Raw genomic sequence first — 27,785 nt, forward strand, 5'->3', positions numbered from 1 at the left:
AGACCCCCAAACGTCTCGATTAATTTCTACGCGAAATAATTGAATTTTTGAGTCGCTCTTTGATCGCATTGTTTTTCCGGAGCATCATTTTTCATCGCGAGGTTCCGACGTTAAATATTCACTCCGCTCGAGGCGCGAAATACAGGGTGCTTCACCGTGATCGAGAGCGGATGAGTTTCTTGAGAGTAATCGGGAAATAAGGGCAAGACTTTTTCTGAGTAGCATTTTTCGATGGAAAAGTGGCTATATATTGCAGGGCTCCCTTTTTCCGGAACTAGTACCGAATTTCGGAACTTCTATGATTTTTCTGAATTTTTCCCGGAATGTTCCGGATTTTTTGCATTTTCTGGCACCGAGAAGAAATAAGGAAATCAATTAAACTGGAAATAGAGGCGAGTTCTGCGATTCTATTATTGACCTGAAACGTCCAACTTTTTTGCCCATTATTGATAGCATACGTTTAAAATAACGTAACACGCGCGAGGAAATTTTCAATAGTCTAGAAATGGGAGGAAAGTTCATGATGTACCACTATTCTATTTGTAATGAAACTGTTTTGCCTGTATTAAGAAATGAAAGGGATTGGTCCCTAAATTGAAATGATACAGAGGAATTATGATAAGAATGAATAATGGAAAAAACTGGAATGAATAGTTTGTGATTCTATGATAACTTTAAGAATAATTCTTAAGTAAGATTTCTGCATAAATTAATTCCACGTTAAAAATATTTTATAACACAGAAAATGTTCCCACGCTTCATAAAAAATCAGTTTTGAAACTGAAATACCATCAACAGTCAAATAAAGTACATTTTGGTAAAAAAGGGATTGATTAGTACCCATTCCTATGTTTATACTTATGGGATGTTACAAATATGATTCCAAAAGATATATTTTCCTGCTCATTATTTCCAAGACTTAAAACAAATAAAAATAACAATTAATGTTCATGCTTACCATATGAAAGCATGATTACAACTTCTAAAAATGGGTTTCATATTTCCCCGAAACACTCAATCCTATGAAATGCAAAATAAGCAGCGCATTCCTCGAATTCAAAATACAATTTAGAGGAACAGATAAATTATTTTAAAGACAGACTTAATTTGAGATCTTCCGGCAAGATATATAGGAATGCTCATGATACCTTGAAAATATACAAAATAAAATTAACAAACAAATGAACATACAATGATAACAACAACAAAAATAATAATAAAAAAAATAATGGAAAGCATACTTGAACTGAAAATAACAAAAACTTTGGTAGGACAAATAATAATAAATCAATTTGGTAATTTTACAGGTAAATGATTCACAGCTCGAACAAACAGTGAGTTCACCTAGAAGTGGTTGAGAGGGCGGAACTTACAATCAGAATTTTTTTGCATCATATAAGAAGGAACAGGGTATGAAGGGGTGTTACACCATATCTGGACATTTTTGGATCTCGGTTTTGGTTTCTCAAAAAACACGGACACACTTCCAGGATTTGTATTCATTAAACTTAACTTCTAATAAACGTTGACTAGACTATTGAAGACTAGATCTTGGTAAATTAATGAAATAGGGTGATTGGCGATTTTTTGGTCGTATACTTTACAAAGAAAAAGGGTTGATCTGAGCAAGGTTAAAATCATCGAATAAGGGTTATTTACTTTCTTCGTCAACGTGAAGATGCTATTTATTACAGTTGTTTACATCTTTGCTATTGTTGTGTAGGTACATAGTTCTCAATCAGAGGGTAGATGAAAGACCTTACGGCGTGAATGTTCTATGATACGCGTTAATTAATTTCTGTAGCATGCACGAAATGCAGTAAAAAAGATAGATACCTTTTTGAACGTCATTATTGCAATTTTGAACTTGAGCTCAACGTCTGAATAAGGAGCACTGAATGGCTCATCCACACAAACAAACTGAGAATACCAGTAAAGTTCAAATTGATCTAGTATATGCAAAGCTTGCATGACTTGTCAAACAGCTTGATTATATTCTGCTAATTGTAAGATCGAAAGCAATGCTGAAACTCAATCAGAGGTAAATCAATTATCATTCCAGCGTGATACACTGGAGAAAAAACACATTGGATCTAGAGACATTAGATCTCTTGAAAACATTGACAAGAAAAAATACTCTTGATTCAATCAGATTTTTGCTTACATCAAAAGGAAATCCGCTCAAATTAAGAGGCTTGGTTCTTGATTTAAGCAAAAATCCGATTGATTCAAAATTATTTTTTCTTGTCGATGTTTTTAAGAGTCTTGACTCTAGATCCAATGTGTTTTTTTCCAGTGTAACTCACGGCAGTGGTGATTTTGCAAGGTGGCAACATTGTCTCTCTTCCATTTATATCCAGCCAAAATATCTCGTTTTGGTGAAGCAAGCTGCCTCATCAAGAATCGATTGTCTTACATTCATGTGGAAGAAATACAGTGCTGCCAACTTTCAAGAATCGCCACTGACTCACGGTGATCCCCAAAGGCATGAGTAGCGTACTCCAGCTGCACAATACTCAGTATGATGTTCAACTATGTCTCTAGAATGTCTCTAGATCCAATGTGTTTTTTCTCCAGTGTATCACGCTCAGTATGGTGAGTCAACTACTAAACTCCAATTCCAAGAAAGCTTCTGCAAAATAACGTTTCTAACATGCCCATCTTCTAAACACTCAGAATGAAGCTATTATTCTCAGTTAGCATTGTAAATCTCCCTTCATTCCAAAAGAACTAACAATGAGAAGGTTCAGCTACGATCTACTCAAACTTAAGGCAGAATTTACTAAACAGGTAGCCCATCTCTGCTGAGCCTTTAAGTCATCAACCCACCCATTCCGACGTCTTGACGAATTTTTTCTTGAGTCATTACATGGTTTCTCTAAAGTAAGAGTCGTGGATCAGCTGATGTAACAGAGCGTGAGTCATCAGTCAGCTTATTCAATCAGGGTTCAAGCTGTAAGAGTTTTAGAGCAGTTCTTGTAGCAGTGCGTGAGTTACGAGGCAACTGACTTTCACAATGTGAACCACGGAGTAATTGACTCTCTCAGAGCGTGATTTGACTGATTTGCTATCAAGCTCGTTTCAACTGAGTTTTGGATCAGCTGATTATTCAAAGGCGTCAAGTAGACTCTCCCGGAGACTTAAACGCCGGAGTAAGAAAAAGCGAGCATTTGCTGAAACGGGCTAGCTGGAAATGAGGAGGAGCTGGAATGAATCTCCGGATCTCCTCCTCCACTCCTTGTCGTCGACCATTCACCAGTCGTCCATGTCGTCTCCTCCCGGGAGGAGCCCAACCAAAAACATGATTCGCTTTGTCGATCAATTTTAATAATCAGCCTGTCGATCGTGAGCCTAGGAGCACTTTATCCAACAGAGCATGAGTCAAGAAACAGCTAGCTTCATCAGAGCATGAGCTGATAAGATGAGAATGAAAATTATCTAGGACATCATTCCGGCAGTGCGTGAGTCATGGACAGCCGAACCCAGCATAGCTTGAGTCATCGATGGCGCACCGGCGTTCGGCGCTTACTTCATCAGGGCTCCCGAGCACTCGGCCTCAGGCTGCGCGTGAGAATTGAAGCACCTCATCCAGCAGAGCATAGGTCGAGAAACAGCTCGCTCCATCGGAGCGTGAGTTAATTTTATGAGAGTTTATTTATCTAGGACCTCTCAGTGCGTGAGTCATGGAGCAGCCGAGCCCAGCATAGCGTGACTCATCGATGATGCATCGGCGTTCATTGTTCACCTAATCTGGGCTCCCTGAGTACTCAGTCTCGGGCTGCGCGTGAGTCTACGAGCAGTGCATGAGTCATTGAGTATAGCCAACATAGCGTGAGTCATCGATTCACCTAATCTGGGTTCATGAGTACTCGGCCTCGGACTGCGCGTGAGTCTACGAGCAGTGCGTGAGTCATTGAGTATAGCCAAGCCCAACTTAGCGTGAATCTGGGCTCCTGAGTACTCGGCCTCGGGCTGCGCGTGAGTCTACGAGCAGTGCGTGAGTCATTGAGTAGCCAAGCCCGACATAGCGCGAGTCACCGATTCACCTAATCTAGGCTCCCGAGTACTCGGCCTCGGGCTGCGCGTGAGTCTACGAGCAGTGCGTGAGTCATTGAGTAGCCGAGCCCGACATAGCGTGAGTCATCGATCCACCTAATCTAGGCTCTCGAGTACTCAGCCTCGGGCTGCGCGTGAGTCATCGATTCACCTAATCTAGGCTCCCGAGTACTCGGCCTCGGGCTGCGCGCGAGTCTACGAGCAGTGCATTTGTCAGTGCTGGGCGGCGAACTTCATCCTCTTCTGCTTCTGCCGCTGGTTGCAGAACCACACCCGGACGACGTTCTTCTTGAGGTCGAGCTTCTCGGCGATGGCGGCGATCTTCTCGCCGGAGGGCCGCGGCTGGACGGCGAAGTAGGCCTCGAGCGAGCGCTTCTCCGGGGCCGCGATGGAGGTCCGCTTCCGCTTCTTCTCGCCGGCCGGGAGCACGCTCGGGGCGTCCGGGTCCCGCCGCTTGTTCTTCGCCTGGGCCTCCGCCTCCTCCAGCCACGCCTGGAGGATCGGCTTCAGCGCGATCATGTTGTTGTGCGAGAGGGTCAGCGACTCGAACCTGCAGATCGTCGACTGCGATAGAGCCCCCACGCCGGGGAGTTTCAGGTTTGCTAGTGCTTTGCCTGTGAACAGTGACAAAAAGTACGGGTTTGTAATTCAGTGATTTTTGAAATTCAAAAATTAATGAGTGGTAGGGAAGGGTGAAAAAGTGGTGATAGGGGTTTTGAGAGGAAATAAGGAATTGTTAACGCCTTGAAATATTGTATATCTTATCACGGGCTGCGGAGCGTCTATCATATCTCATAACTCCTTGAACGGCTTTGGGAGGATAAACGACTTAGGCGATCAGGTGTCGCAGAGCCCCAGTGAGTGCTATGAAAGCGGTTGTTAACAAAAGTGAATGGAGAGTCTTTCGTTCGGATACAATGTATATTATTACAGAGGGTAAATGATCTATTGGGCCGATATCCATGATTTTTGTGGTTATCGATAGGCGACAGTTCCCGTATGAGTTTGTTTCTTCAGATTTTTGAAATTTGATGAAGGTTTTTCCTTAAAGTATCTCAATATATGTGTATATTCCCCCATTCAATCAGTGTAAATGATTAGTGTTTGTTACAATTCGTTCTGATTAAAAAGATGCACTCGCCCGATTTTCATGATCCCTGCGGCTTTCGATTGGCAATAGCCCCTAAATCAGCCCGTTTTTTTTTTTTTGGCGCGTATACGTAGTATACCGCCTTTGCGATCGTTTCGAACCCTGCTCGATACAATAACCGAGTCCCTTAGTTCCTTACCGAAAAGTGACTACCGCGAACTTCTGAGATTTTCCAACGCGTGTAAAAAGTTTATTTATCCGTCAATAATTATGATTTAAAGTTGTTTCTCATTCTGGGGCTCTCTAGTTTATGTGCAGTGAATACCAAGAGTCTACGTTACTTGGTTTTCTTAAAAAAAGCCTAAGAGTACGACGCGCTGATTTAAAATATGCATATATAAGCAGAATCAAGCGAACTGATTCGAGGATGGCTGAGCAGGTCGGCACTCTCGGAATGAGAATTTAACTCCTCCGTTTTGTTCAAAACGTTGCTTTGACAGATCTCCACACCTCTGTTATACTTTTCAAAAGTTGCTACCCGTGCTCTGATAGTGCTGTTCATCTGACAACAATGTCAGTGTCAGCTGATAATAATATTTTTATCATATGAGGTTAATAAAAAGTTTTCAGTCAGTCTTTGACATCCTGAATAATTGTCTTGGTATTTATTTACTAATTTTACAGAATTATATTTTATTTCTTATTAAAACTAAGAAATACAGTGCAATCTGTGTAAGTGCAATCTGTGATGAGCCTCAAGACTCATTAGACCATTAGCTAAACGTGGCTCATACAGGAATCCACTTACCCCTCTCTTCCCCACGCTCCTGATCACTGCGTCGGCGTCTCGACGAACAATAGCTAATGACGGTCGCCAAGCTAGGCCGGGATCCTCAGCCCCTCGCCCAATGAGCCAGTTCGGCTGAATTTTTTTATTACATATTATGAAAGTCCTTGGTGAAATGAGTATACAGAATTTTTTTCAGATTTTTTTTGAGCCCTCTGGCCTGAGAAATCTTACTTCAAAAATGCCAAAAATTGAAGGTCTCTGAAACGCTGTTTGAATCGCGCGGGCTGAGAACTGACGTCACACCTCAGGTGGTGACGACCCTTGGTTTATTCCGAGTTAGTCCGAACAATATGGCTGCTGCCCGGTTTGTTTATTTAGCGAAAGTTTCTAGCTGTATATTGTGATTTAGTGGTAAAATTTGACGAGAAATTTGTTGAAACATTTGGTTTCGTCCGAAATTAACTCTTTCTTGATGAAAAAAGGCGTTAAAGTTCGCGAAATTTATTCACCGGGCGTCCGCGAGTGAGCATCGGCTATCGGAAACGACGGGCTCGTAAACAAACGAAGATTGATAACAGGAAGGATCCAAACAACTCGGAATCTTTTGATTTTCTTTACCTTTAAACCATTTCTGACTTCTACAAAGCATCTGAAAATCAGTTTTATCGTATTTTACAATCTGGAGCTAGAGTCTATCGGCTCATTGTGATGTGTATTCAGAGTATTCTGAAACAGAAAGTCAGTTGTCATAAGTTCACACCCAGACATTCTTTTCTTGGATCATTCGCTTTTCATTTTCGCCTCAAATCAAGTGTTTTGTAGTTTCCTTATCTGAAGTATGTGGTTTTGAATTCATACAAGAGTTTGAAGTTCATCTGTTTTAGCATTAAAGCCTATTGAGCCCTCAAACTTTACCGATATGATTACAGTTCAAGGTTCCTCTGGTCCGTACCAAGTGATTAGGTACACATCAAATATGTGTCCTATGGTTCTTCAAATTAACAGTTCAGAAGTAAATTAGAGACTACAGTAACTTAATCCACTCCTGCCCTTTCCTTCAGTGTTTGTTCGTGTCTGTTCTTTATGCGTTACCACTCTAGTGCATACACCGGTAATGTAGGTTAGATATGTATTATCGCATATTTTCTACTAGCAGTACCTTCTCTTAAGCGTTCTAATTAGCAAAGAAATTCCACCAGTTGCAGAAAATTGTGTGCGTAATGAATAAGTGAATATGAATACCTCCTTTTGGTGACTCAAAGTTTCTCAGATCCGTCTTAAGGAGGTTTCGCATGTAGGTGCATGATCAGTTTTGCCAGATGAAATTACTGCCCTAGCAGCTTCAAATTTATACTTTGATCTCTGATTCACTAATAAATGACACTTTATGGTGTCATTTATATTTAATCAGTTCAAAGCTAATGCGACAATAAATCATCAAAGGTCCGATTGAGGAAGAAATTTTCCAGTGAGTGCCACGGCTGAATCAACATTCCAACTAGACTTGCGAAGGTATCAACCCAAACAGACTCATGAGGAAGTGATACCTATATGGTAAGTGATAATTCTATTAAGGCTCTTTCATTTCTTAGATGCGGAGTGCATTAAAAATTTCTAAATCTGCTCATCTGCAGTCATATACTTGAAGAGGAGTACAACATGAAATGAGGGTGAAGTAACGAAATCGTGGGAATGAGTTAATCCTACAGCTTCTCTCCACTGAGACACGGATGAAGTAATCTGAAAGCCTTAAGCTGGAAGTTGGCAATGATGGAGGTTCCATGGTGTTTTTCCTGCCTTGAAAGATAAGGTTGTGCTGCAGGCCTTAAGCACTATGGAAAATTTGAAATATTGTGATTTTAAACGCAGGCTTCATCTAAGAATATGGAAATCGATCTCAAGTGCTTTCTCAGATAACTTTCAGAGTTTTTATTTTCATATATAAGAGACAATTATGAGATGATTATCCTACTATTCATGGTATTTCTGATTGAGAGTCAACTAGTTCACTTGATGCATTCACTTTCCTTTCAAAGAATGAAATATTAGAGGTGACTCTCAAACACTGCAACCGAGAAAGGGCCTTTTTGCATCCAGTGCCTCAATTACGTATTGACTACGGTGTTCAAAACTTCTACTTTCAGTTTAGATTTTAAATGGAAAACAAGTTGACTTAACGCTCTACATATTCACAAAATTTTCGGCATGTAGAAGATATAAATATCGCACACATTTCACAAATTTTGTCGAATAATGTTTCATTTTGTCGACATCAAGAGAAGCAATCAGACTAAAACTTAGTGAATCTAGGTAAGTACTTTCTCAGATTAGCCATGCCACTACTTTTCCACGCTTTTTCATTAATCATTATCCACAAAGTTAAACATACTTAAATCTAAATGTTACACTAAACTTGTGTATTTAACCTGATAGTACCTCAGTAATTATAATTATCTTACCTGTTAAACTGTATGATGCAATGAAAAAAATTTCACTTCCAGACAGATGATCATTTCCTGGTTGATACCTTCGCAAGTCTAGTTGGAATGTTGATTCAGCCGTGGCACTCACCGGAAAATTTCTTCCTCAATCGGACCTTTGATGATTCATTGTCGAATTAGCTTTGAACTGATTAAATATAAATGACACCATAAAGTGTCATTTATTAGTGAATCAGAGATCAAAGTATAAATTTGAAGCTGCTAGGGCAGTAATTTCATCTGGCAAAACTGATCATGCACCTACATGCAAAACCTCCTTGAGACGGATCTGAGACACTTTGAGTCACCAAAAGGAGGTATTCATATTCACTTATTCATTACGCACACAATTTTCTGCAACTGGTGGAATTTCTTTGCTAAATTAGAACGCTTAAGAGAAGGTACTGCTAGTAGAAAATATGCGATTATACCTATCTGACCTACATTGCCGGTGTATGCACTAGAGTGGTAACGCATAAAGAACAGACACGAACGAACACTGAAGGAATGATCCAAGAAAAGAATGTCTGGGTGTGAACTTATGACAACTGACTTTCTGTTTCAGAATACTCTGAATACACATCACAATGAGCCGATAGACTTTAGCTCCAGATTGTAAAATACGATAAAACTGATTTTCAGATGCTTTGTAGAAGTCAGAAATGGTTTAAAGGTAAAGAAAATCAAAAGATTCCGAGTTGTTTGGATCCTTCCTGTTATCAATCTTCGTTTGTTTACGAGCCCGTCGTTTCCGATAGCCGATGCTCACTCGCGGACGCCCGGTGAATAAATTTCGCGAACTTTAACGCCTTTTTTCATCAAGAAAGAGTTAATTTCGGACGAAACCAAATGTTTCAACAAATTTCTCGTCAAATTTTACCACTAAGTCACAATATACAGCTAGAAACTTTCGCTAAATAAACAAACCGGGCAGCAGCCATATTGTTCGGACTAACTCGGAATAAACCAAGGGTGGTCACCTGAGGTGTGACGTCAAAAATCGGCGTTCGCGCCACGGCCCGGATTCAAATAACGTTTTTGAGGGGCACGATTTTAAAATCACATTTTCTCCCCTTAGCAATTTTTTTCAAAACTTTTTATTGTGCTCATCGTTTTTCTGGTGAAATTTTACATATAGTGCAATAGCTTTTAAGCCAATCCCTCACCAGCCGAACTGCCTCATTACTTACGCTTCATTAACCATTTCACCGTCACGCTAGGATTCGCCCAATTTTCAAAAAAAATTGTTTCGCGAGTTTTTAGCAATTTTTTCCTTACTCTCCGTTGAAACACGAATTGAAAGAGGTCTCATTCATAAAAATCGGCCAAATAGAAGAGAAGTTACAGTATTCGAAATCCGAAGAAATCAACAAAACTTCTCCAAACAAAAAATAAAATGAAGGGGGGAAAAAAGAAATGTATAAATTACAATTTGATATGATTGACCTCAGAATGTGACAAGCAATTCAATTATAAAAAGGAGAAAAAATTGAGTGAAATTACAAAAAATTAGCCTCTTGCAAGGGACTTCCTTGTATGAGTTTTGACCTGAAGACAAGTAAATCCCGTTACATTATTAAAATGAAATTGACTCCATAGTTTAATGCCTTAGTTTCTTGAATACGATTATTTTAAGCTCTCGAAAATTTATACCAGCAATTTTACCCATGGGGTGATTTCCTGAGAGCTGATAATATCACGAATTTCTCATAGAGCCCTTCAAAAATGGCTTGCTTTTTGGGCAGCCGATTCGGCCATCAAACCGGGGTTTAAATGGAAGCTGATAATAACACAAAGCTCTGAGAAAAATTTTGAGATGAGTATAGGAACGGTTTGTAAATTACGAGGAGAGGCGGGCATTCGGTTCAGCATATCGATACATAAGTATTTTCACACGTAGAATTTAATTTTCACGTCAGGGAGTCGACATATTTTGATTTTTTCGATTTTATACGGAAAATGTATGGTTTTTCGGGATTGAAATTACTTACAATTGTTTCATGAAAAATGAATGCACCCAAAATGACTATAGCATTTTGACTTTCACATACGTGCACTCACTAAATCGATTGGTAAATTCAAAGAGTGGGTACATCGACCTGCGGGCTGATTGTTGAAATTGATAGACAAAGCGATAGACAAAGCAGACATAAAGAGTATGGAGCGATCCTATTGGTTGAAATGGGTGGCTCCTATAGACAAAGGGCGAAAATGATAGACTAACTGTTGGGTCTCTCGTGGTTGCCGTTAGCTAGTCCATTACCTACCTCCTATGTCCATTGCTACCACCCGCTTCCACCAATAGGATCCCTCCAAATCCCTTTTGTCATCTTTGTCTATAGCTTTGTCTATCAGTTTCAATAATCGGCCTGCTGGTATATCAAGTTTCTGCAATTTTTATCGGCAATCCGGTAGATTTTCGGGATGTGGATTGCTTACTTTCAATTCATCAATGAATAAAGCATGGACATGGTTAAGCTTCTTTGCATGAAAAGACGTTTAAAATAAAAAAAATCAAGACATATTTAATACAATTGCATTTATATCGAGTAAATCTCTTTTCAATAGTATAACGGGATTTATAATACCGGTGATTTGGGTATTTTAGCCCCAAAATACCTTTAAATCGACTTTATCTTCTAGGAGTTCGACAGAATTTTTCCTCTCTTCGCTTAAATTTTTCCGTAGCACTTTTCTTCAAGAATCTGATAAGATTTTGCTTGAGGCAGATCAAAAAACTTAAATTTTTTCGAATAGCTTTCTAGATTCACAATACACGGTCTCGTCAAGGTGCGTCGTTGACCTTGCACTGTTGGATCGTGAATTCTCTTGTTGTGCTGCTTGCCTTTTTTGAAATCTCTGTACCTAAATGAAAACTAAAGGGGTTGATATGTGCGAGTTAATGACGCGCCTTATCAACACATTGTGTTGGAGTTCACTGCTTGTTTTTAATTAACTCACGAGGACCCGCAAAGCGGGCCTTAGAGGGCGCACTGAAAAATGTTTGACGGATTTTATTAGAGGTATAGTAAATTTTATCATGTGTCAACTTGATTTTTGACACAGCGAATTCGGTAGAGTGAAGATAACTAGACGCCTGAAAGAATTTACCGTACTTTTGGAAAATACGATTTGATACACGTTATTTACTATCATATAGAATCTGTCAGTGATTATCATACTCATATCAATATTGCTCAAACTGTAATTTCGTCTCTCAGTGCACTTTGCGCAAAGTTCTGCGAGGAGGACACTGAAAAAAGTGAAGTTGATTTAACATTCTAGATGTAAAAAAATTGTGCGAGAACTTACAAAATGCTGAATTAGCTGATACAGCAGTTAATTTAGCAACGTCAAGATGTAAAACTAACTGCCTTCGCGGGTAATTTAGCATTTTGTGAATTCTCACGAAGTTTTTTCTCCGTGTGAGGTCCTGAAAGTAAAAGCTTCCACCATGGCCACGATACTAGTGGAGGGTCTCTTGTCTCTGATAGGTGGGGAGGATGCTGCAGTCAAGTTAATTGAAATCCTCTCCATGTACATACCTACGTCAGCCTGCGTGACACCGAGCTTGATGCGTCGCTGCTTGAACCTCTCGGCGAAGGCCTCGAGTTCGCGGGGGTCCGTGTCCGAGTCCGAGTGCTGGAGGGGGGTGGGCATGCCCGGGTGGTGGGCCGCCGGGTGGTGGTGGTGCGGTGGGGCGCCGTGGTGGTGGTGGTGGTGATGGTGGTGGCCCTGCATCATCGAGTTCATCGGGTACATGGAGGGCGTGTGCAGTTGAGGGTGGCCATGCCCGCCTCCGCCGTCCGACATCGGGGTCAGCGTCGTCATCGCCGAGGAGGAAATCGGGTCCAGCATGTCCAGGCCGTCCATCCCCGGATGACCCATCTGGAATGATAACGAGAAGTATTGACAAAAGTATGTGAACAAGACATTGTATGGCATTATGACAAAACAACTCGTTTGGTATGGCCATGTCCAGAGAATGGCAGGAGACAGGTTGCCGAAGAAGGTCCTTGATTGGGTTCCTCCTGGGAGAAGACGCAGAGGGCGCTCAATGAAAGGTTGGAGGGAGGGGATTGAAGCGGAAATGTTAAGGTGCTCAATGCCCCAAGATTTGTGGTTTGAAAGAGAGCAGTGGAGGTTAGGAGTCGTAGAGCGCGAGGGAGCGCTGTTAAGCGACTTATATGTTTTTGTAAGTGAACAAGTGAACAGCGGGCTAATTATTGAAGTTGGTAGACAAAGCTATAAAGGTGGAGAAATGGCGTTGGGTCCACACCATTTCGCGGGGAAATCAAAGCCAAGAAGTTCCAAAAAATATCATTAGAGTCAAAAATAATTTTTTTAACTCTAACGAGTATCAGTACAAAACTGAGGGTGGAGAGTGCTCAGATTACGCAGTTTGCATTGGATTATTAAGCTGAAGTCACTGCGAGAGATCTACACCGGTTTGGGTCTTTTTAGACCTCATCAGCGGATTTTTAGATTTCCTCGCGAAATGGTGTGGACCCAGCACCATTTCTCCACCTTGTTACACACAGTATCCGGGCCACTTCTTAGTGTTTTCTTTCTCTCTCAAAGATAAATGAAGTAGAGATATAGGGAATTGGGCGATCCTAAATTATCGCAGAAAAAGTCAAACAAGTTTGCGGAATTCCAAGATAGAGCACCCGTATGGGGAGAGTGTGAACTTATCAGTTTAAGAGGTGCATAATTCGACAAGTCAATACTCTTCCTATGTAGGCACTGTAGTCCAAAGAGGCGTGATTTTTTCGCCACAAATTGCATTTTGACATTTTATAGCGTCCCAAAAGGCTTATTATCTGACTTTAAAAATTGTATTATTCATTGAGTCCTCGAGAGAGAGCCTCCCCCCATTTTCTTCAAATTTTCATCAAGGGAATCAAACCTAAGAAAGAAAAATACTGGAAAATACAGCGTCACGGACATTATAAATGTAGGTGTTGATCATCGTTGTAATGAACACGCTCTGAGGATTAATTATTTTAATGAAATACAAGGACTTCTCTCACAGGAGTGTTTAAGAATTTTGTCTAACTTGTGGACCTAAATAATTAGCCTTACTACACTTTGATGTGTCAAAACATAATGGCTATGATAAAGGAAAACCCCCAAAATTAACTGATAAATGATGGGATCTGTATAAATAGTTCACTTTTTTTTACCCGTAATACCTCACTGGAAAAAAAAAAAAAACATTGGATCTAGAGTCCAGACTCTTGAAAACATTGACAAGAAAAAATACTCTTGATTCAATCAGATTTTTGCTTAAATCAAAAGGAGATCCGCTCAAATTAAGAGGCTTGGTTCTTGATGTAAGCAAAAATCCGATTGAATCAAGAGTACTTTTTCTTGTTGATGTTTTTATTAAGCGTCTGGACTCTAGATGTGTTTTTTCTCCCTAGTGTGGATCCTTATTTTAGCCCTAAAGTGGTAGATCCACCTTGAAATTTATCGAGCGCGCGAAATAAACAAAGCTCGGATCCCAACCGAAAAAACGTCAACCAGTGGTTCCGAGGCCCCGCCTGAGCGCCTCCGAAGAGGGCCGGGACGATAGGGGTGAAGTATCAGTGATCCACGCTCAGTCGCCAAGAACGTTAATTTAATTCCGATTGCTCCCTCCCCGCGACCATCGACCTCCAACACTCTACCTCCTATAACAAAACCGCGTATCTCCAATCCCAACTGAGCCCCGAAGGACATGGGGCTATACGGATAGCAGGGCTCATGTTGTGCTGAGGGTTGCGTGAAGAGGAGCGAGGACATCTCCGCGAAGATGCGGAAAAGATGAGGCGAGGGTGCGGTGCATCCCGGCATCCGTCCTCGCGCATGCAACAAGAGACAAATGAATAATTGATCGGAATTGTTATTATACAACATAACATCACCCTTCCACCCCCGGCCCGGGCGCCGCGCCGCGGGGCGGGGGGAAGGTGTCCCTGGGGCCTCGGACGAAATGATTCACTCCCTCGGCCCCGGGCCGGGGTCTATATTTCATCATTAATGTCCCATTGACATCAAGTGGCTACTCTCTCCGTCTGTCGCGGCGCCCCCCCCCCCCCCCCTCTACCCCGCCTCGCTCATTTGTCTAAGTTAAATCCCTTCGCGCATCTAGTCGCCCTCGTGCTCTCTCTCCCGCCCCCGTACGTCGGAGGCCCCGATTTCGATTCCGCGGTACATTTGGTCCGATTCGCACGCATTCTTTCATCCCGTGTCGCGAGTCGCAACGCTCGGGCTGTCCTATGGGCTGATTATTCGAATTGATAGACAAAGCCGGTGCTCCCATTCCGTGTCCGTCAAAAGTCCCGGGATGCCCTTAAGATTTTTTCAAAAGTTCTGAGAAAGATTCGGAAAATTGAACGTGTTTGAAGGGTGGGCATTTGGGCAACCCACGAGATACCCTATAGTAAGTCCATCAATGGAGATGTTGCATGTGTGAGGAATTTGCGATTTGACTGTTGATTCTTACGTAAAAGTTCGCGAGAAACACGATGGTGCCACTGGTTTTCTCTGAAATCAACTCCCAAGTTCAAAAAAAGCTCTCAAGTTGAGGCCAAAATGGAGGGGATATCCCACCCTACCCTGAGAGTCCACGTCTACATCAAGACAAACTCTCCATGCAAAGATAGGGAGCAAATACATTAGCAGGGCTGCCACTTTATTTGGGGAGCCGAAACTGAAAACACGGCATCACTGCTAATGTATTTGCTCCCTATCTTTGCATGGAGAGTTTGTCTTGATGTACACTGGAGAAAAAATGAGCTTGGATTTAGAGTCCAGACTCTTAAAAACATTGACAAGAAAAAATACTCTTGATTCAATCGGATTTTTGCTTAGATCAAGAACCAAGCCTCTAAATCTAAGCGGATTTCCTATTGATTCAAACAAAAATCCGATGGAATCAAGAGTATTTTTTCTGGTCATTGTTTTCAAGAGTCTAGACTTCAACTTCATTCAACTTCATATAAATAATGCCTTTTTACGCATAGCTTACCTGGTGCGGCCTGGTGTTGGGACCTCCTGGATGAGGGTTTCCCATTCCGTGGTGGTACATGACGTCATGTTTGAGCTGAGGCAATCCAGGCCCCGACCCTGTTTGGTGTTTGCCCATGTCCACCGCGGCCAGTGCCTCCGCTCTGCTGAGCAGGCCGTCATTGAGCCCTCCAAAAAGGTCACCCTGTGGACAAGCAATGGAAAAGTTTCATGATTTATCGAGACCGAATATCATATTTTCACATAGAAACTCATTTTATTCCGGATATCGACGGTGTAAGGCGGCAATCACATAACTCGGTTTGCGACGTCGCAGACTTCTTGTCATACTTTATTTTTTAAATGGAAAACTACTCAACGGCAATTCTTTAAAACTGTCATGATTTTTCTTCTCACTCCGAAGAAAATTCTGCAAAAACTTCAAGAAATAATGTCGATTTGTTCTCTTTTAAAAAAATGACGTACAGGCGGAGATTTCCAGACACCGCAAACGAGTTATGTGATTGCCGACTTTCACCGTCGATATATTTAGTCAGGTCATGGAAGTTGGAGATGAGGTCGTATTCGACGTTATGATCAAATGGATTGCATGTTGCAATAAGGAGCCAGGAGCATTGCAATGTTGCTAATATTATGCAGCTGTTTTTGTCTTGGAAGAAAAACCCTGATTATCTATAAACAGTTTCTACTTTACTTGCTAAAAACTGTGAATTTAGGACAAAAATTACCCTCTAAATTTCATATTTTTTCAGGATTTCAATAGTCATACTGCAATGGATGAAACTGTACAATCTAAGCAACATTGCAATGCTCCTGGTTCCTTTTTGCAAAATGCAATCCAAATTAGTTAGGTTAGTCAAGGTGGAAAACGTGTACATTACCACGTAATCGTTGTTTGCCAGACTTAGGAACGTAAGTCAATTTTAATGTTGTCAAATTTCTTTTCGCAATTTGACTCGGAAACTATTGGACAATTTTTTTTAGAAATTCCACCGACATTCCTTCTGGACGTTGTCTTAAATCAGCAAAATTTAGAACAAAATTTGTCATTGTCATTTTTGTGTATACAAAAAATAATTGTGTAAATAATTTATGCATTTTTGGAATGAAGATACGCTCCTTCGTCTAGGAAACTACGAGTTGTGTATTTGCCTAAATGGACTAAACGGTAGATAATTATAACGTGTTTTTCGAAAGACGATATTTCTTTTAATATTGAACGAGACAACTTGGCGTTCGGATATACATTTTTTTTTTGCTGATCCACAAGCTTAAACCAACAGGAAAAAAATATATTACTAGCGCAACTAAACCACTTCAGGGTCAGAAAAGGCTCTTACGGGTACCTTTTTAAGGTGAATCTACAGCGGTGCGTACTGCAATTATTGCGCGCAGGGCGCGCCACCGCTGTGTTTTGATTTTTTGGTCCACGCTATTAGAGTCCGTACAGCCCCACGTGAGTCCTTGAGCTTTTATGAAAGTTAAAGGAATTTCTGTTAAAATCGAAGAGTCATAAGTTCTAGCTATAACATTTTTCTTCCTATTGACTCTAAAAAAGACGTGAACAATAATTTCTGAAGCTCTGAAACTTGATCCCAGAAAAAAGTAGGGTAAAGCATGATGAACTTGATGCAACCAAGCGCGATTGATCGCTCTCCGCAGTTGCAGATATCTCTCTCCCACCGTGAGCTATCACTCTCGCGCTTACAGATATCCTATAAGAGAAACTGGGATCAAGTTATAGCTTTTATTTTTGAACATTCAAAGCTCTCGTTTGTTTATAAACATTCCAGACACATGCTGCTAGAACTTATGAGTCTTACAATTTAATATATCTTGATACATCTTAAATAATCACTGATTTTAGCACTGATTTTAGCAGCTCGACGTGGACGTGACTGGTTTTTCCGGAACGACAGCTGAAGATCCATCTTAACTTCTGCCAAACATTCGCCCGATATTCAACCAATAACCCCATACACATAGAGGAAACAAACTTAGACATGACTGTTATTGACTCGTGGCAGAGAAAAACCAGAACAGTCTGAGGACGGCAAGAATAGTGTTGACATGACAAAGGTCGCCTTACCGTACTAATGAAGAGCATCGTATCAGCATTCGATTGTTGCCAAAATTACTCCAAAAAATACATATTCTAGGAACAAATTAGGAATATCTGTCTTTGAAAACTTCCTGATATTCGGGATCAAATTGAAAATACCATTCCCTGCAGAGTTATGAGGAAATATTTCAACATCCTCCGAGATAATTCGTGTTTTATGAGAGGTTATTTGATGACGTTTGAAGGCTCATATGACGTTCTTTCTTAGCGAGGTAGCATGAGAAGCCAGTGTCGGACACGGAACGAAGTGCTCGCGTGTGTGGAAATCGTCGCCCCTCTGACGTAAGGGCGTATCTCGATTTCCACGTGGACCCTGTTGTCCATATAACTCCATGCTTTCCAGGGCTCAAGTCAAAATCGAGATACGCCCTTACGTCAGTGAAGCGACGAAATGGCGGAAGACATCATTGTTGATTGGTGGTCATTATCGTCGTGGTGAAAAGACAGACACGTTGATTGAGCGTGTTTCTTGAGACGCACGAGGTATTTTCAATAACCCTATTTCTTGTTTTGCAAAAAGCAGCCGTCGCCGTGGAAATGAACGTGCGTGTCGATCAGAGGTAAAGTATTTCAGAGACCTTGCACCTGAAACTCCTCACAATGCTAAATTTATTTTCGGAGGAACAATTTTTCAAATTTTTAGGATCTTTTTTTTTCTCTTTTCCTTCCCCCGCTGTTGCCTTTTTAGGCCCGATACACAGTGCGGCATCCGTATGGACGATGCGGACAAAAATCGGTAATAGACACTTAACTTTAAATGAAGATAGTAGCACCGCCATAGGAAAACCCTTTGGCACTATCCAAGTAAAACTCACGAGGAATTAGAGAATGTTATAACTCAGGATTTTTTTGCGCATTTCTCGAGATAAGTTCATTTGAAGTTGGAAACCTCGAATCAGCCCTGTGTTAACAACGTAAAGGCAATGTGAAACTCCAATACTTCAACTTCAAATATCTCTGATGGTCGCAAAAAGTCGCGAGATCTTTTTGGCAGAATTGAAGTTGGACATCTGAGGATCAAGAAAATGTAAACCACCCAGAGCATCTTGCGTTTCAAGCGAGAAGTCTTCATTTGAAGTTGACGTCTTTTCCCCGTGTATTTCTTATGGACCAGTGATTCGCGAGCCATTTCCCGCCCACTTTCTACCCAACTTTGAAGTATAGTTTTGAGCGAAAAATTTTGAAAATAATACATCATTGTGAGTAGTAAAATATCTTTAAGATGACAAACTCCAAAATAAATATTCAGATGTCGAGTTGTGAATTTTTTATTTTTGTCCACAGAGGGCTGCACTGTGCACATGGAGGGGCCATGCCACCATCCCCCTACCTTCGGACCCGCCACTCAATTGAAGAATGAGGACAATGAATACCTATTAAAAGAAACAAAAAATCACTTATATATGTATGCTATCTTGAAAAACTAAAAAGTCGATGCTTAGAAAACCACTGAAAACGAATAACTGTCAAAACATCACTGATGCATGGTTGCCTCTCAAGATCATACACGCGTTGCATTCCTCATCATACGTAGACTCACACACTAGAAGAAACAAAAAAATCGTCTCCCTCGATGAAAGACAATCTTCCTGAAGTCGATGATAACATCAGGGCAAATCTCCATTATAAAAGAATATGAGCCCCGTAGCCTTTCGTACACCTCAAAACTAACATAAAAATAAATTTACTCGCCCTCGAAAATTATGCCCCAACCGTTCAAACACGAGATAAGTAGTCAAAATAATAGACTCACTCTGCTGGGGGTTAACACAACGCGGATATTTACGTCCAAGTTCGCACTTCCACGTGTCATAAATGGCTCATCTTCCAATGAAAGGCTGACGCGATATGGAGGGGGCCTTCAGCGAGACCCCCCCCCCTTTCCCACGTCTTCCACGCGTTATCGTGAACGAGGAAATTAAGAAAGTCTTACACGTTGGGCGTGTGTGTACCGTGCCTTGAAGACTCCCCTTTTCTTTCCGCAAATCAAACTGCCTCGGAAAGAAAGGACGCGAAGTCTCGAAGACAAGTCGCCTGGACGCCCGACGTGTGAAAAGAAGGAGATGAAGGAGATAGAGCGCGATGCTGGGCAGCGATAAACCGAGCCCGGCGCCTTCCACCGTCGCGACACAACCCGCTGCACGGGTTTTTGAAAGGAAATCCATTCAACCTCTTTTTTTTCGCGTGCGGAGGAGCCACTCGACCCAACGATTATTTATTCATTGCTCCCCCCAACTCCCTCCTCCCACCCCTTCCCCCCTCCCCTCCCCCTCCCCGCTAGGGCCCGTGTCTTCCGCTTGACGCTGGTTTCATAACGTCGAAAGATTGTTTTGATTTCTGTGACCCAAGGAGGGCTTATTTATTCTGCCCCCTCCCTTTTCAGCGAGGAAAAGAAAACAATTTCGCGAACTTTTTGCCCACGTGTTTTGAAGACCTCCCCCTCCCCCCTCCCCCCCCCCCTCCCCCTCCCCCCCACCCGGCCCGGTCTCGTCCTCGATGTACAACTTGACCCGCCCTTTTTAATTCGCGGATTGTCTCTCGCCGTCGGGCCGAGGCATTCACGACGAGGAGAATGCTGCCGCGGTAAGGAAAAACGCCATAAGAACATACGAGAGTTGCCGAACTCCCTTCGATGAAATTTTAATTTGAGAGAAAGTCGGGCATATATTTCCTTGAAATTTTCGGATATATTAGATTAAACTGCGAACAATATTGTCCGAGAAATTGGGATAAAAATATTCAACAATTTTTCCGATAAGTTCGTACTTTATCGAAGGAAACTTGGTGATATCTGATGGCTCATACGGCGTTCTTCCTTAGCACGGCAGAATGATATGTGCTCCAGGCTAACAGAGTATAAGCATTCTGTGGATGTTAGGTCGAGTATGCTCTTCAAACGCTTCAATTCTATTTCGGGGTTGTTTTCCTCTCCGTGATCTAAAGGCTCGGGAACTTACCTTTTTGGAGACTTTTTAGCCTTTTTTTTAACCTTAGTTCGACCGGTTCGAGCCTTTTACACTCCAGACTTAATTTGACGGGCTCAAGCAATAACGCCGTGCCAGCACTAGAGAAAAAAAAAAACACATTGGATCTAAAGTCCAGACTCTTGAAAACATTGACAAGAAAAAGCACTCTTGATTCAATCAGAATCTAGCTTAAATCAAGAACCAAGCCTCTTAATTTAAGCGGATTTCGTTTTGATTCAAGCAAAAATCCGATTGAATCAAAAGTATTTTTTCTTGTCGATGTTTTCAAGAGTCTGGACTCTAGATCCAATGTGCTTTTTTTCCAGTGCATGGAGATTATTGAAAAAATATGTAAGGTGGAACTTGGGGAAACTTTGGGAAGCCTTGGAAAAAAGGGGTTTTAGCAAAGGACTTGTGGGGGCAATTAAATCATTTTATAACGGGACTACAGCAAGAATTAAATGTCGTGGAGAGTTGTCCGGAGGTTTCTTCGTCACAAAAGGGCTAAAACAAGGCTGTTGTTTGTCACCAACACTATTTAAGGTATACCTAGAGCACGTGTTAGAGGAATGGAAAAAGAAGGTTGCAGGAATGGGCGTTCCACTCCTTGATGGGCAGACCCTTTATACTCTATGCTTTGCCGATGCATGATCGTTGTAGCTCAAGATGAGGAAGATGCAGATTACATGACGCGGAAGTTGGTCGAAGAATATCGGAAATGGGGCATGGACGTTAGTGTGTCCAAGACAGAGAAGCTGGTCGTGGGAGCAGCGCATCAACGGCAAAGCATAGAGCTTGAGGATGGACGGCGCATCGAAGAGTGTGATGAGTACAAGTATCTCGGTGTCTGGCTTGATCAGGATGGAAGGATGGATAGAGCAATTAAGGACAGGATCATTCAGGGCAGGAGAGCCATCGCGATGCTGAACGGGGTGCTCTGGGATCAGAGCATCTCCAAGGCAAACAAGCACCGGATATATGACGCCATCGTTAAAAGTATCGTGCTCTATGGTAGTGAAGTGTGGCCTTTGACGAAAAGAACGCAAGAAATGTTGAGGGCAACTGAAATGGATTTTTGGCGGCGATCTGCCGGCATTTCGAGACGGGACCGTGTCCGTAATGAGAGAATTCGCCAGGTGATGAAGGTTGAGAAAGATATCGTGCACGACGGCATGTCCAGGCAGTTATGCTGGTATGGACATGTGCAAAGAATGTCGGAGGAGAGGTTGCCCAAACAAGTTTTGGATTGGGTACCACCTGGGAAGAGGCGACGGGGACGTCCCGTAAAGGGTTGGCGGCAGGGCGTTGACGAAGAGATGTTGCGTTGTCAGTTGCCCGATAACCTCTGGGAAGACAGGCATATGTGGCGTTTGGGTGTCGTAGAACGCCAGAGTGCGTTGTAAAGCGAATATATATATATATATATATATATATATATATATATATATATATATATATATATATATATATATATATATATATAAGGTGGAACGCATTGAGAATTGAATGACAACACTGGAAAAAAACTCCAGCCGTGGAGGCCATACTTACGGGCTATATACAAATATCGTCCGCGTTTCGGGCTCATGAGGCCGAATGTTTCGGGCATAGCACCCGGAGCAATCGAAGCTACGGCTCCAGCACCCGGAACTTTCGGCCTCTGAGCCTGGAACGGACGGTGTGTCTAATAATAACTGCTTGGTAATAACTACAGATTAAATAAAAAAAAATATATGAGATTATAATTTTAATAATCTAAAAACTGGTTTAAGTTATTTTTAATTTTACATGTTAATATTTTTTATAGTTAGATTAAAATAATTATTTAAATAAATAATGATTAAAATAAATAATAATAATTAATTGGGGACTCAACGCTTCCCTATGGACAATTATAAACAATAGTCATCATAGCCACTGGGTGGATGTTGAGCTCCGGTTGGCGTAATGAGCCAAACAAGTTTGCCCAATTTCGATATGTTTGCGAAACGAAATACCCAACACGTTGTTCAACATCCACCTAGTAGGTGGGTCAACAGTTGAGAGTTGGAGACCCGAAAAGAACAGCTTCCACCATTGCTAGAATAGCGATGGAGGGTCTCTTGTCTCTGGGATGGAGTCTGATTTTTAACGTGGTTGCAAATTTTCAGCATAAAAATAAGGTCATTGTAACCCGAAGAAAAACTAGCCAAAAAATATCAACCGCGCGTTTAGGTTACTTTATGTTCTAATTCCCATACACCACAAAATGTTGGTTATATTTTCTTACTGTGTATATGCTCATACAATTACTCGACATCGACAACGCTGAGTTATTCCGCCACACAGTAGATTGAGTCAATGAGACAGGTCGGACATAATGTGTTTTACTAAAACCGCGAAATTTAACGTTTATTTCGTAAAATTTTAAATTCTAAGGTGTGCTTAATGCAGAAAATTTCACGAGGAAAACCAACGAAACCACCTCTAGGACCTTAAAGGTTTGTGTAAACGGAGTTTTAAGCATTTAAAGTCTCCAAATTTTGTCTGACCTCTCCTACTGACTCAATCCACTGTACGCCATCATGTTGATCGCTCAGCCATCAGAACGAAGAGAACTGAAACAAAAATCGAAAAGGGAAAGCCCCGGCGCCGTAATTATAGCTGCCAGCAACCACCGCTACAAGGAAACCCCGCTGGAAACGGAACAAAAATTATACGTCGAGCGGGTTATAGATTCACCGTTAATTAAAAGAATGTTCGGACGCAGGAACCGTCCAACAATCAAAAGCTAATTAAATAGAAAGAAAAAAGAGTCGGCGGCCACCCGCAAAAGCAGCGCCGATGCAATTGAGCTTTACAAACCGGCAAGCAAGACCCGTATAAAATATTAACGCTTAAGTACGGCCGCCGGAGTTTCATAGTACTTAACAATGTAAATTATGGTATACGTTGATATAATGGGAGCCACAAGTGGCTTGGCAAGGTAGGGGGGTGGAGGGGAGGGGGAGGGGGGCTGGAGCTATGTCACGGTAGCGCTGGCCGCGAATGTGTATATTTTGTGTTTGTATGGACGGAGGGCACTTTGTCCCGACGTCGCCGTTTTTCCTGCAAAAATATGTATTTTTTACACGAGTTTCGTTTAAGGTGATTCGTCGAGCTCAAAAGAAGTGGTCGAACTGGCATGCGATGTATCGCATCTTTTAGGTCAAAAATCTCAGCAGATTTTGAATTTTCAGCAAAATAAAGGACGGTAGCCTCTGCGCACGAGCCTAAAGAATTATTCTAAACCCAAAATTTGGCAAAATTCAAAGAAATGAAAGCAAGATAGTGTTTGGAAAAAAACCTCGCATTCGATTCAGCTACAGATTTCTGTATCGGATGCGAGGTTCTTTTCTAGACACTATCCTGCTTTCATTTCTTTGAATTTTGCCGATTTTTGGGTTTAGAGTGATCCTTTAGGCTCATGCGCAGAGGCTACCGTCCTTTATTTTGCTAAAAATTTAAAATCTGCCGAGATTTTTGACCTAATCGATGCGATATATCGCATGCCAGTTCGACCACGTCACTTGAGCTTGACGAATCACCTTAATCTCCGGAAGGAAAGACCCAATAGGTCGACGGTGAAGCTCTGGGACCGAGGACTGGAAGGCAGGGAGGGCAGAGCAGCCACGTCTCGCTTAGCCCTCGAGGCACCCGATTTGTTCCGAACTTCAAAATAAAATTTGCTTTATGGACACCGGGTGCCAGTTTCGTCCAGGGCCGGATTAATAAGGGGGTGGCCACATGGGCCGCGGCCCATGGCGGCAAATGAAGGGGGCGGCAAATTTTGCGATTTTTTTAAGTGAAGGTATAAAGGAAATCGGATTCAGAAAAAAATACAAACGAGAAAAGGCGACAAACTCTCTCATTTCCTGAGAGCACAGTAATTTCGCATTGCGTCAAACACAGTGCGTTCAGCACCGCTCGACGTGAACGCAAAGCGCCTACAAGACTGTAGGAATACTTCACGCATTGCGTCAAACACAGTGCGGTCAGCACCGCTCGACGTGAACGCAAAGCGCCTACAAGACTGTAGGAATACTTCACGCATTGCGTCAAACACAGTGCGTTCAGCACCGCTCGACGTGAACGCAAAGCGCCTACAAGACTGTAGGAATACTTCACGCATTGCGTCAAACACAGTGCGTTCAGCACCGCTCGACGTGAACGCAAAGCGCCTACAAGACTGTAGGAATACTTCACGCATTGCGTCAAACACAGTGCGTTCAGCACCGCTCGACGTGAACGCAAAGCGCCTACAAGACTGTAGGAATACTTCACGCATTGCGTCAAAAACAGTGCGGTCAGCAGCGGTCGACGTGAAACGCATAGCGCCTACAAGACTGTAGAAATACTTCACGCATTGCGCAAAACACAGTGCGGTCAGCGCGGCACGGCGGCGGAAGTTAAAATTATTAATCCACATTTATGTTTGTTCTTTCATGATTTTTTCGTTCATTTCTTATAAATGGCGGGCCTTGTCCACACAGAGATAGGTTTACGGAACTTAACTTTCGTGAAAAGTTCCGTGAATTTTGCTGGTAGTGTTGACATAGGGCTTTCGCAAAAAATGTGTCCAACACGAATAAACGCGTCTTATGCACCCCAACCCCTCCGGCATGTTCACTTGATGGTTTTTATTGATGTTTCAAAACGAATGAGAAGGGGGCGGCAAGTAGGTGAATCCGGCCCTGAGAGAGTCTGATATTACCTGCTGCAATTGTTGTTAACATCGCCACGAACAAAATCTGAACATAAAGGGTTCCTCTCAGTCCTCCTCAGTGTAATGCAAACATTGGTTTTTACTTAAATGAATGAAATGCTTCCAATATTCTCATGGTATTTTTCACCAAAGAAGTACAAGTAGGAGGAGGTTAAAATTGAACAAAAAGCTAGATTTGCACATCAAGGGAGTTTGTAATTTACTCCTAAAGTCATAATTTGCACAGTCGACATGGTAGTTCCAAATGTTTACAGTATAGAGGGAACAACGGAACATTCTTGCATTGTCGACAATCAGGTTTGTTCCGAAAGAAAATGGAAGGAAATGTACCTTAATCAAACTAAAATTCCTGGAAATTGTTATATTAATCCTAGTATTTAGATATTTATCTCCGGGGTTCAGTCAATTACATATCGTAGTAAAACATTTAAAAATTGTTATCACAATTGACTTGTAACGATCCCGCCCACTTAGTTTCTATACATATCGTAGGTCTTTCTATGTTTTTAATTATATTCCAGTTTGTATTTTATGATACACATAAATTAGTTTGTACAGAATGTATCAAACTGAGGTTGATTTAATCTGGAGTGTAAATTTTATCATTGCTTTTCATTCTGGAGTACTTTATATCTAGAAATAAAATCGATTCGAAGGATAAGACGATCTTTCAAACTAATCTCATCGCTTTACCCTTACAGGGATAATACTGCGTCAAAATCACCTTCCTTTTTTTCATTGTATTTATGGTAAAGTTATGGAAGTACCAGTGCTTCTCAGCACACTTGTTTTGGTTGTCTACTTGAAAAAAGGGACCATACATTTTTTTTTAAGTTTATCGCGCAATAAAAATTCACACCGCATCGAATAAATGTGATCTGCTACTCTCCAAAAATGATCTTTTCACCCTATCGAACAAGTTGAGTCGATTCATTTTCGCTCTCTCAAGTAATCATCCAAAAGGTCATCAGTTTTTGCAAAACTACTTTGATGCATAAGAGCAATACATACATATTTAGTACCTCATTCGATCATACCACTTATCGAACTCTGGGGTGTACGAAAAAGTATCGCGAAAATTGAAGGCGCAAAGACGACCAGGACTCACACCTTGTTTGTCGGTCCGCTTCACTGCCCTACTAAGGAAGAACCCCGTTTGAGCCTTCAGGCGTTGCCAAATTTCCTTCGATAAAACGCGGATCTCCTGGTAAACTCAGGAGTAATCTTCCTTCAATTTTTCAGATAATTCTGCTCGCAATGGAGATATTGCATGTGTGAGGAATTTGCGATTTGACTATAATGATTCTTAAGTAAAAGTTCGCGAGAAACACGATGGTCCCACTGGTTTTCTCTGAAATCAACTCCCAAGCTCAAAAAAAGCTCTCAAGTTGGGGCCAAAGTTGAGGGATATCCCACGCTATCCTGAGAGTCCACCTCTACATCAAGACAAACTCTCCATGCAGAGATAGGAAGCAAACACATTAGCGGTGATGCCGTGTTTTCAGTTTTAGAGTCCCCAAATAAAGTGGCAGCCCTGACAATGTATTTGCTCCCTACCTTTGCATGGAGAGTTTGTTTTGATGTAGACGTGGGCTCTCAGGATAGCGCGGGATATCCCCTCCATTACGCCCTCAACTTGAGAACTTTTTTGAGCTTGGGAGTTGATTTCAGAGAAAACCAGTAGCACCATCGTGTTTCTCGCGAACTTTTACATAAAAATCAAAAGTCAAATCGCAAATTCCTCACACATGCAACATCTCCATTCCACCGAAAAGTCCCGAAGATTTCAAGAGAAAATATTCATAACTTTCTTAAAAAATGAACATTTTACAGAAGGAAATTTGGCCACTTTCGAATGTTCATATGGCGTTCCTCCTTAACACGGCAGTTTAATGGTGGTTCGGACTCATCAATTAGTTAAACTGCCACCCGCGTCAACTGGCTCATTAAAGAATCCACCTTTAAAAGGACTTTTGCAGAATTAAAACCCACCACAGTGCGGTTTTCTTGCCTCCTACATCAAACGAAGGGGGCCACATGGCTAGTCTCTGTGCTCGTCGATTCAAATAGTTTGCTACCCAAAGTGTAAAAATTACTCCAATTCAATTATCATTTTTATTTATTCGGCTTAAAGTTAGTTGAAGGACCCTATACATTTTCTTCATACATTTATTTCAAGTCTATCAAAGAGCTTAAAGCAAAAAAAGGAAAACATGTTCATAAAATTCGGCGAGCAGCGATTAAACCATGAAAATCACGTAGGTTAAAGAGAGAACTTTCAAACGCACTACCATAAAATCTAAAATTAGAATTTTAATATTCAAGGATCCTAATTAGAATAAATGGATTGCGTTTTGCAAAAAGGAACAAAGAGCATTTCAATGTTGCCAGGATTGTGCAACTTACATATTCTTTGCAATAAAATTACTGGCGTCATGCAAAAAACTGAATTGACCAGATAATTTTTATCTTGAATTTATAGTTTATTGGGAGTAAAGATAAAATGTGTTCAGATGAGCAGTT

General features: G+C 41.6%; 1 protein-coding gene across 1 annotated transcript in view; it reads right to left on the reverse strand.

Annotated features, from left to right (window-relative positions):
* Nucleotides 1-3,579: 3,579 nt before the first annotated feature.
* acj6 (abnormal chemosensory protein 6) overlaps nucleotides 3,580-27,785 on the reverse strand; it is a 96,002-nt gene continuing 71,796 nt past the window's right edge. Inside the window, exons 4-6 of the mRNA XM_019053457.2 lie at nucleotides 15,432-15,614; nucleotides 11,962-12,304; nucleotides 3,580-4,670 (exon numbers count right to left, since the gene is read on the reverse strand). Of these exons, the coding sequence (XP_018909002.2) occupies nucleotides 4,270-4,670; nucleotides 11,962-12,304; nucleotides 15,432-15,614 (927 nt within the window). The 3' untranslated portion in view covers nucleotides 3,580-4,269. The remainder of the gene's footprint in view (nucleotides 4,671-11,961; nucleotides 12,305-15,431; nucleotides 15,615-27,785) is intronic.

This window comes from Bemisia tabaci, chromosome 10, assembly GCF_918797505.1.
Source record: "Bemisia tabaci chromosome 10, PGI_BMITA_v3".
Taxonomy (NCBI): Eukaryota; Metazoa; Arthropoda; class Insecta; order Hemiptera; family Aleyrodidae; genus Bemisia; species Bemisia tabaci.